The 11394-nt window shown below is 39.2% G+C and overlaps 2 protein-coding genes across 2 annotated transcripts; one reads left to right on the top strand and one right to left on the bottom strand.

The window, feature by feature from the left end:
- Positions 1–5420: 5420 nt before the first annotated feature.
- LOC117319771 lies at positions 5421–9590 on the bottom strand. Its single transcript, XM_033874520.1, has 3 exons — positions 9585–9590; positions 5961–7426; positions 5421–5764 (listed from the first exon to the last, which is right to left on the bottom strand). The coding sequence occupies exons 1-2, from the start codon at positions 9588–9590 to the stop codon at positions 6614–6616; spliced, it is 819 nt and encodes a 272-aa protein (XP_033730411.1). The 3' UTR covers positions 5421–5764; positions 5961–6613.
- Positions 9591–9602: 12 nt separating this feature from the next.
- Positions 9603–11391, top strand: LOC117319772 (the record flags this gene model as incomplete). Its single annotated transcript, XM_033874521.1, has 3 exons — positions 9603–9615; positions 10026–10166; positions 10945–11391. Coding segments are annotated over exons 1-3 (601 nt in total), but the record flags the coding sequence as incomplete, so codon positions are not given.
- Positions 11392–11394: the final 3 nt, after the last annotated feature.

Here is an 11394-nt window from a genome sequence, read left to right as displayed (position 1 = left end):
TATATGTACCCGGGTAACTTTAGTCTAGTATATTTAGTTTGGGACTGTATGGGACATGTCTTACTTCAGCAATACCCAACATGCTTGTTATATGAAACTTGAAAAGTAAGTGTTTTAAAGTACTGTACTTTGTCACTATTTTGATTTTGATTTCCACTAAATCTTTATTGAGGTAGGAGAACCTCACTCATTCACAGCACTTGATATATTGTTCATTTTCATTTCATTGTGAACGTAATTATGTGAATCTAGACTCTACTTTATATGTTTTTAAACCCATTATAGATTGTGTGTTTATGTTATTCCATAACATATGATAACAGCTAGTTCCATGTTAAATGTATCAGTAGTGTTATTATGTTAAAGCATATGCTATGGATATTAAGTTACTATTCTGTCCTAGAAGAAAATATAAATTTCAACAAAAATCTAATTTAATAATTAATATAATTGGTAATATTATGATATCAAATACGTTTTAAAGCTATGTACACAATAAGATTTTTTTATAAAATGCAGTGATGCAAAGATTTATTCAATGTGAAAGTCAATTGTTGATCAATATGTATGCATGACAATTATACATTTCAGACTTCACTCTGCGGAATCCTGGATGTTTACACACAGGAGCAGTGGAAATTCTGTTAGAGGACTTTGACAACTTACATTGCATAATTCCTGACTTTTCTGGTAATTTTCACTTATGATACTCTTGACTATCTTGATTTATACAAATAAAAATTAATGTTGATGACTTAGTAAAATGTGGAAATTTTAATGAAAACACCAGTATAGGTTTTAACTCTGTCCATCCCAAATGATTTCTGTGGATATCTCTTTCCTATACTGTTTAACATGGATGAACTAGATAGGTATGTTTGGGACAGTGGAGTGCAGTGAGAAAAGAGTGTGTCAAAGTGCTTTGACCTGCCATCTTTGATGCTATTTCACCTTGATAAAACCAAATTTGACATCTTTGAATGGCAGAGATAGTTGATTTATAACCTTAATTTTTTTAACAGCAATACAATACATATATAAAAGGAATTAACATGAGAAACATTGTAATTTTCTTGCTAAGAAAAAGATATAAATATGATTAATTATCATTGTTTGATCATGGTACAGTAGGTTTTTTTTTCAACGTTTTCATCCAAATGAACAGATTACCTTAAATACTGCATATATTGATGTGATTGAATATATGATCATGTTTATAATAAATTTGTACAGGCAGTGCAGTTGAGGACAGTATTGAGGCTGAAAATGAAGAGGGTAGTGCTGATCAGGTATGACAAGATTCACTTGTTATTCATTTAAGCATTGACTGATAATTCAGTTTCTTTCTTGGAAAGGAAAGTGAGCATCATGCAAATTGCAAACAGATGAACAATTGTCACCTATGAATAGTTTTACATTCTAAATGCTCTTTTTTTATTATATTTTCAGAGTACTATTTCTACCATAAACATCAACTTTAGGTGAACATTTAGTTATAAAATACTGAACATCAAAATATGGTTTTGTTTTCTGTATTGATTCTTAAACTAAATCTAAAAATAATGCTATATGTACATGATTTTGGTTCCCTGTTAAAATGACCACAAACTATTTTAAATAGTATAACATATTTCTTGAGTGTTAATTGTAATGTAGAATGTCACAAAACAATCTACATGTATGATACGTATACACTTGAAACTTCGACTTGTTTAGGGTGTGCATCTTGGACATGTAGAATGTCACAAAGAAAACAAACATACTATTAAATGCACATTATATATACACATGAATTTCCAAGTGTAGGATAGCAGTGGATATATCTAATCTATGTATGGGTTTCCTTTTAGAATATTGTTGCACTTGGGACAAATCACTTCTATGTCCTTTCCAAGCAGGGGCCAGGTGTAGTTGAACAGAATGACAACAACAGAAAATGCGTCACTTGCAATTCTTGTAATGTAGCATGTCCTCATCTGATTTTGTTCAATGAAAACCATGGCTCAACAGATTCATCCACACAAATCAGATCGTTATCGACCATATTGTTATTCATCAAAGAAAATTCATTTTCATTCCACAGTACCTTTGCAAGAAATATACCATCTTTCTGTATTTCAAAGAACAGGATTGGTAAAGGACATTTTCAGGAAGTTATCATCAGATGAACAACATTGTCCAAAGTGCAGCGATCATGACATAGCTGAATTATCAGTTCTGAGGAAAAGTGTCCTCCTGGTAATGGTCTCTGGGACAACAGATATAGAAGGTTAGTTAATATAATTTTATGAAGAAGGTTAACATGTGATAATCGACTGCAAAATATACAAGATAATGCAGGACTTTTGTTATTGATATATCTCTGAAATGAATAAGAAGAAGGGAAAATAAGGAAAGTAGTGAAAAGTTCTTCAATAGGACCAATAAAGATTATTCAATGGTGTACACCAAGTTAGAACCTAAATTCATTTAAACATATCACATTAACATTCACAGCACTTGATATATTGTTCATTTTCATTTCATTGTGGAAGTTTGTTTATCAAACAAACTTCCACTAATATATATTCTAAAAACGAAACATAATCATAATTATCATATGAACCCTACACCATGCAGTTGCTCAATGTTAGAATAGGTTTTGTTATATAAATTTTCACATAAAAGCAATAGAAATCTTGCAGTATACCACATTTAACATACATGCTCTACTCGTATCCATCAATATTATAAGTCAATGCCAGTTTATATCTCCACTGAATTATATATTACAATTCATTTGAAAATATGATAACATATTTCTGTGTCGTACAATATGACTATATCCAACTGAATTGAATGATAATCTATAAATATTGGCCTTCTGTGCTTATTACATTGTACATAAAGCACATTGTGTGTCACAAGCTCATGATAAAATGATTTCTGATAATATCTTTCATCTTTATTTTCTTTCAATTTAAGATTAAAACAAAATTTTAATTGCTTTAATTAAACTTGCTTGAAGTCAATAAGATGTAGGTCTCTATTTTCATATTTAAACTTAAAGAGGATCTTTTTCAATTTAAAAGAAATATTCTTTAATGTTCGTGTTTCACTAATAAGATAAAAACAAATATATCTAGTTGAGCATCTTGCAATTTATAGCTGATAGTTTGTTTGTTCTTGTATACAGATCAACACTCTACACAGAATATCAAGTATTGAAGGAATACATGGAGGATTATGGGGATAAGCTATTTGGTCAGAAGTTTATATATGCAAATTTTAAATAGGCATGGTACTCCTTCATTGAGTTGCTTGACATCAGTTTTGACGAAGGATTTTTCTGTCCAGATTGTGGGGACAATCCAAACAGTTTTGTTATGGATGCTACCTCTGTTTCCTTCCGAAGGGAACTTGCTTCATGGTCCACACTATCTCTGGAAAAGCAGAGACCTCCAAAACCACCACCTGCAAAGGAAAAGAAGCTCAGGCAAGTAGTGAAGTATGCGTTGCTATTGTATTCAACCACTGATGTGTTTCAAAGTGGCAATTATAGTTCTTTGAATAACAAATGTTATACATGCAAACTGAGTAATGGTTGACCACAATATAATTAGTTGTTTGTGATTTTTTTTATAATAAAAATAAAGAAAAAAGAGATGAGTAATATTAACATATTGTATAACTGACTGAAGGTGATATATAATAAGTTGCATCAGATGTCAAAAGATCATTTTATAGATATCATTTTCGACATTTTTCTTGAGACTCGGTACATGTAGGTTTTAGAATCATCTAAAGTTGTGTTAAACTGAAAAGAATTTATATTTATCCCCCGCGAAACGCGTTTGCGGGGTATATTAAATTGGGCTCCGTCCGTCCGAGATTCTTTTCCGGGCTTTATCTCCATAACCATTCAACGCAGCTCCTTGAAACGTTCTGTATATATCAGACTAGTGCCCTAGTTGTGCCTTTTGCTATTGAGGACCTTCCATTTCGGTATTTTTTCTGTCACCATGGAAACTTATTCAAAAATACCGAATTACTATTTCCTTTTGTTTCAAGGCTATAACTCCAAAACCATTTGACGCAGCTCCTTGAAAATGTCTGTATATATCAGGCTAGTGCCCTAGTTGTGCCTTTTGCTATTGAGGACCTTCCATTTTCGGTATTTTTTCTGTCAACATGGAAACTTAATAAAAAATACCAAATTACTGTTTCCTTTTATTTCCGGGCTATAACTCCATAACCGTTCATCGCAGCTCCTTGAAACTTTCTGTATATATCAGACCAGTGCCCTAGTTGTGCCTTTTGCTATTGCGGACCTTCCATTTTCGGTATTTTTTCTGTCACCATGGAAACTTAGTCAACAATATCAAATTACTGTTTCCTTTTGTTTCCGGGCTATAACTCAACAAGAGGCCCAGATGGCCTGTATCGCTCACCTGGTTTCACGAGATATGAAACAAGAATGATGCTTAACTACATTTGCCACTGGTATTGCTATGTCAATATATCATAAGCATTTTATATGACCCACCATTTGTACAATTTTGAATCCTTACCCCAAGGGGGTGCTACCAGGCGAATATGAGTGATATACATTGCTCAGTTTCAGAGAGGTTTGGTTTGGTTTATTTTGTTTAACGTCCTATTAACAGCTAAGGTCATTTAAGGACGGCCTCCCGTGCGTGCGACATGTATGCGTGTGATGAGTGCGTATGTGTTTTGGGAGGCTGCGGTATGTTTGTGTTAAGTCTCCTTGTGATAGGCCGGAACTTTTGCCGATTTAGAGTGCTACCTCACTGAAGCATACTGCCGGAGACACCCAGCAGCACACCCCACACAATTTAGCCAAATTGACCCTGTTTGGCCCCGCCCCTCAGCCCCACTATTTGTACAATTGTGAATCCATACCCCAAGGGGATGTTTCCAGGCGAATATGAGCAATATCCATTGCTTAGTTTCAGGGGAGAAATTGTTTATATCAATTTAGCCAAATTGACCCTGTTTGGCCCCGCCCCTCAGCCCCAACATTTGTACAATTTTGAATCCCTTCCCCAAGTAGATGCTACCAGGCGAATATGCGTGATATCTATTGCTTAGTTTCAGAGAAGAAGTTGTTTATATCTGTAACAGAGCGCAGGATTAATTAAATTTTAAATCACTGCCTCCGCTAGGGATCGAACCCGGGACCTCTGGCTTACTAGTCTTACGCTCAACCGATCGAGCTAAAGAGAAGATCTCTCTAGCCGAGCGGTATATTGCGGCTAGTATTTACCAGGGTTACATACTCCCCCTCCAGGAAAGAACTCGTCCTCGAGTTTCCAGGGGTAACAACGATGCTTGTGGAGCAAGGCTGAGTATTTTTCCCGGGTCCCTACATGGGCGCCAATGTAATAGTCGTCTTATTTCTTCAATAATACAACTCCGGGTTCTTGTTTCCAATATTTATTATTATACAAATAAACCCTGTAACATGAAATACATCATATTACCATATATTTATACATAATGATAATTCACGCAATTATACAATGAGACAAAGTATCTCCCTGACCGTAGTCAGTTACATTAATTACAATTGGCGAATATATACATTAAAACTGTTTTAATCAATCTATACATTATATAGAAATAGCAGCTCTTACATTATTTATACAATTATCATTCATTTATCTTAATTACATTAAAATACCCACCTCTTCAGTATGAAGAGGGTTTTCCCGGACTATGTCCGCCGAGTCCTCTGTACTCGTCTTAACGTTCAGTTAATAAGCTATATGAATAAAATAATGCACACATTAAAACCATGCTTCATTGAAATCACTCGCGTAATACGACCACGCCCGAAATCTGAATTAATTTCCAGAATATCAACTTTACTTTTAACAAAAATACTACCTTTAATCAAATATATTATATAAAAGATACTATATTACATTACGCTTATATATTTTTACACAGGTACTTACGTTTAATGACTCTAGTGTTCGCTACATCTTTTCGTCTCTATGCTGGCTATGATTACCAATATACGATGTTGTCCCTCTGACCGCTCTGTTCATAAGTGACCAGTGCGCCAGGTAAAACTACCCAACATTCAACACTCGCATTCCATAAATAGACAATACGTACACTACAAACAGGTTTACATACACGTTACATCACATCCGCTCATTAGCTCGCTCGCATTCTCACGTGCTATTCTACCGCGCGCGCTAAAACTATTGCCGCATTGCGTACCGTAGAATGCTTCGCGGAAAGCTGACTTCCGTTTCATACGGCGCGTATATTTAAAATACAAAAACATATTAAAAGTATATTGTCAAATAATGACACTACTACATTCTCCCCTCCATGGATGGAAGATGTCCCCATCTGCATATTCAGGACAGACTGTAAATAAAACATAAAATTAATACAACGAAAATCCATACCAAAAAAAAAAAATCATACAATGTAAAATCTGCAACTGAGGAAAAAAAGAAAAAAATCTGTCTACTCCTCAATTTCATCAGGTATTCCCCCGCTCAAATGAAAGATGTCCTCATCTTCCAAAGGGTCCCAATTGCACCTACAACTACATCTACAAATGAAATATATAGTTATGCAAAAGTACACATACTTAACAAGTTAAAATATTCAACAGTGCCTGTTGAGCTGGAGCTGTCATATTTCTGAAGGATACTGAAGATGTTATATCCATCAGGAACATAGCTTTCACCTTCCATTCTGGTTCTGCTCCAACAGGTTGCTGTGAACAAACAAACTCGCCTGATGTCATCCAATTAGGCTGTCGTTTGTTCCTGGTAGACCGTCTTGGTATTGGAATCTCCGGATCAGGCAAAGTAATATTCCCCTGTACTGCAGTTGCAGGTTCATCTTCCGGTTCCGATTCCGATGTCTCCACATCAATAAAGCCAGTCCGAGGTCCAGGTACAAATGTCACATTCTCGCTCGGCTGTGCTTTGTCCTGTGTGGGTGGCCGTTGAACGTTGCTAGGAACGTTCATACCCACAAATTCCTCATCTGAGCTGTCAGTCACGGACGGCGAGTCGACAATCTCAGCCACAGACTCTTGATGATGTGGTCCACATTCCAGCTTCGACTTCCTAGCACGAGGTACCGGTCGAGGTGGATGTGCAATGGGTATTTCATCTGTTTCCAGTGGTATCGTTCCGATTGGAAGTAGATGATTCCGGTGAAGAGTTCTACTTTTTCCCTCTCCATTCTCTCTAAGTATGGTGTAGACAGGAATGTCTCTATTGGGTTGACTCTGCACGATATACACGTCAGGTTCCCAACGATCCGCCAGCTTATGACGTCCTTCAAAGGCCAGTACCTTAACAAGAACTCGGTCTCCCGGTTCCAAAACAGCTTCTCTACTGCGTAGATCGTAGCCTGCCTTTTGACGACTCTTCCATTTTCGGTATTTTTTCTGTCACCATGGAAACTTAGTCAACAATATCAAATTACTGTTTCCTTTTGTTTCCGGGCTATAACTCAACAAGAGGCCCAGATGGCCTGTATCGCTCACCTGGTTTCACGAGATATGAAACAAGAATGATGCTTAACTACATTTGCCACTGGTATTGCTATGTCAATATATCATAAGCATTTTATATGACCCACCATTTGTACAATTTTGAATCCTTACCCCAAGGGGGTGCTACCAGGCGAATATGAGTGATATACATTGCTCAGTTTCAGAGAGGTTTGGTTTGGTTTATTTTGTTTAACGTCCTATTAACAGCTAAGGTCATTTAAGGACGGCCTCCCGTGCGTGCGACATGTATGCGTGTGATGAGTGCGTATGTGTTTTGGGAGGCTGCGGTATGTTTGTGTTAAGTCTCCTTGTGATAGGCCGGAACTTTTGCCGATTTAGAGTGCTACCTCACTGAAGCATACTGCCGGAGACACCCAGCAGCACACCCCACACAATTTAGCCAAATTGACCCTGTTTGGCCCCGCCCCTCAGCCCCACTATTTGTACAATTGTGAATCCATACCCCAAGGGGATGTTTCCAGGCGAATATGAGCAATATCCATTGCTTAGTTTCAGGGGAGAAATTGTTTATATCAATTTAGCCAAATTGACCCTGTTTGGCCCCGCCCCTCAGCCCCAACATTTGTACAATTTTGAATCCCTTCCCCAAGTAGATGCTACCAGGCGAATATGCGTGATATCTATTGCTTAGTTTCAGAGAAGAAGTTGTTTATATCAATTTAGCCAAATTGACCGTTTGGCCCCGCCCCTCAGCCCCCTGGGGGGTCAGCCCCACCATTTGTACAATTTCACATCCATACCCCCAAGGGGATGTTACCAGGCAAATATGAGCAATATCCATTGTTTTGTTACAGAGAAGAAGTTGTTCATATCAATTTAGCCAAATTGACCACGTTTGGCCCCGCCCCACCATTTGTACAATTTTACATCCCTAACCCAAGGGGATGCTACCGGGCAAATATGAGCAATATCCATTGCTTAGTTCCCGAGGAGAAGTCGATGATATCAATTTAGCCAAATTGACCCCTTTTGGCCCCGCCCTTAAGACCTATTCTGACGTCAGTAATGCTTGTCCTGCTTCACCGCTGGCAGATATGAGTTATTTTTCACCGATGTGTCATCCCTTGATATTATACCGGAGTCTTGTGAGGTCACAACTACGTCACCAAAACCTATTCTGACGTCAGTAATGCTTGTCCTACATCACCAGAATACCTTGACGTCACTGCTGGCAGATAAGAGTAATTTTTCACCGATGTTTCAGCCCTTGTGAGGTCGTTGTGACATCAGACTTTGGTTTTGTTTGGTTTATTATGATTAACGTCCTATTGACAGCCAAGGTCATTCAAGGACGGCTTCCCGTGCGTGCGATATGCATGTTTGTGGTGAGTGCGTATGTGTGTTTTGGGAGGCTGCGGTATGTTCGTGTTAAGTCTCCTTGTGATAGGCCGGAACTTTTGCCGATTTATAGTGCTACCTCACTGAAGCATACTGCCGAAGACACCCAGCAGCACACCCCACCCGGTCACATTATACTGACAACGGGCGAACCAGTCGTCCCACTTCTAATTTGCTGAGTTCTAAGCAGGAGCAGCAACTACCATTTTTCAAGACTCTGGTATGTCTCGGCCAGGGGGCAGAACCCAAAGCCTTCCTCACAGGGGCGAACGCTCAACTAAAGGCCAAAAGTGAGGCATTGTCAAGGGAGACATTAGGAAGATGAAAGTTGTTCAGGAAGAAGAGAAAAGATAAGATCCCAAGTTTAGTCGCCTCTTACAATCATGCAATGGGGGCATGGTTTCTTTTGTTTAACGTCCTATTGACATCTAAGGTCATTTAAGGACGGCCTCCCGTGCTTGCGACATGTATGCGTGTGTTGAGTGCGCATGTGTGTTTTGGAAGGCTGCAGTATGTTCGTGTTAAGTCTCCTTGTGATAAGCCGGAAATTTTGCCGATTTAAAGTGCTATCTCACTGAAGCATACTGCCGAAGACACCCAGCAGCACACCCCACCCGGTCACATTATACTGACAACGGGCGAACCAGTCGTCCCACTCCAAATATGCCGAGCGCTAAGCAGGAGTAGCAACTCCCATTTTTAAAGAACAATGGGGGCAGCAGGTACAATTCTTACGCCCTACCTGCAGGGCACTCAACACGCTTGTCCTCGTTGTTAAACTATTTCCTCTCACAGGCAGTCAGCAATGACATATAACACTCGCCCTCGAGGACATTAGTGATCACAACTGGGAATCAGTTGCGTGAGAGTTCCAGCCAATTCCCAAAACAATCATGTTATTCACGCGTGATACACAAACGTTATTTAAGTTTTCACCGGGGACTGAACCTATTGCTTTTGCTGACATTCGTTTTGCGTTACTTCTTTCTTTCATTACTACTTTTTTACAAGTAAAAGGCCATCTGCACCTTTTGTTGCGAGTATAGACACGTGCACCATTTAAAATCAAGATTTTCTTTAATATTTTTAGCTTAATATACAAAAACATCTAAAAATGATGATAACTGTACAGCTGGAAGAAGAGAAGGCATTAATCTGGAATCAATTCTACAGTTCGTTACTGGAGCAGATGATGAACCATCACTCGGCTTCGTCAAAACCCCATCTGTCGACTTCACCGACCTTGCTGGTAGCCTGCCTACAGCCTCCAAATGTTTGATGGAGTTGTATCTCCCAACCAACCTGCAACAACGAACAATTTGATAAATTTGATCTTGCATTTGAAAAAACTTTGATTTGCTTGGGACAGTATGTGGATGTCAGCCAGTGCTTGACTGGCGAATGGGACAAGAAACCCCATCTCAACTCCACCAGAAACACCGTCATAACAGTAAGTACACTAACTAGGAATACTGTAAGGGACCTAAGTCACAGTTATGTGTACTAAGGGTTTGGTTTGGTTTGGTTTATTTTGTTTAACGTCCTATTAACAGCTAAGGTCATTTAAGGACGGCCCCCCGTGCGAGCGACATGCATGCGTGTGGTGAGTGCGTATGTGTGTTTTGGGAGGCTGCGGTATGTTCGTGTTAAGTCTCCTTGTGATAGGCCGGAACTTTTGCCGATTTAACTCTTTCCGTACCGTTGTCGTATACAGACGACAGAAAAACGTGCTTCCTGGTCCCCGTTGTCGTATACAGACGACAGGAAAATGTGACGTCTCATCCCCGTTGTCGTATACACACGACAAGGGATGTTATGTTATCTAATTTATGATTAGCTGGCTGTAGCAGACGACAGATGAATTATCCAATAAATTTACACAAAAAAATGAATCCCTCGGTTCATAACAAAGATTTTGATAGGCGAAAAGTACACAATTTTCGTCATGTGACCCAATTTGTTCGAATTTCCCGGGAAATGTTATGGAATGTCATCACCAATGTAAACAACATGGCGGCGAGTGCATTGACTGAATGCTGATACTGAATCAGACGATGACGAAGGGGCTGGGACCCAAGAATTAGACAACAATATCGGTGGATCCGATCTGGAATTGTCTGAGCTGGACTCTGACAGTGATGATGACATTCCACTCGCCGATATCATCCCGCTAGCGGGCCTCGTAGACCGCGGAGGTGGAGATGCTGGACACGCCCACAACGATCGCCGCTGGACAGCTGATCTGAAACCTATACGTGTGAAGGATTTCGAGGATATAGCTGGCCCTACTACCGCACTGGATGCTGAGAAGAAAGAGCTGGATTTCTTTCACCTGATTTTCCCTGAATCCTTGTACGACAAGCTAGCCCAGCAGACCAACACCTATGCTGCTAAGCGGATCCGGGAAAAGGCAGACAGCTCGTGGCAGGCAACTTCGCCCACCGAGATCAAGACCTTCTTGGGGATTGTGATTTTTATGTCACTGCTGGACCTGCCAACTG

Source organism: Pecten maximus, unplaced genomic scaffold (genome assembly GCF_902652985.1).
Source record: "Pecten maximus unplaced genomic scaffold, xPecMax1.1, whole genome shotgun sequence".
NCBI lineage: Eukaryota > Metazoa > Mollusca > Bivalvia > Pectinida > Pectinidae > Pecten > Pecten maximus.
Note: the sequence above shows the minus strand (reverse complement) of the source record. Positions and strands in the feature narration are given on the sequence as shown.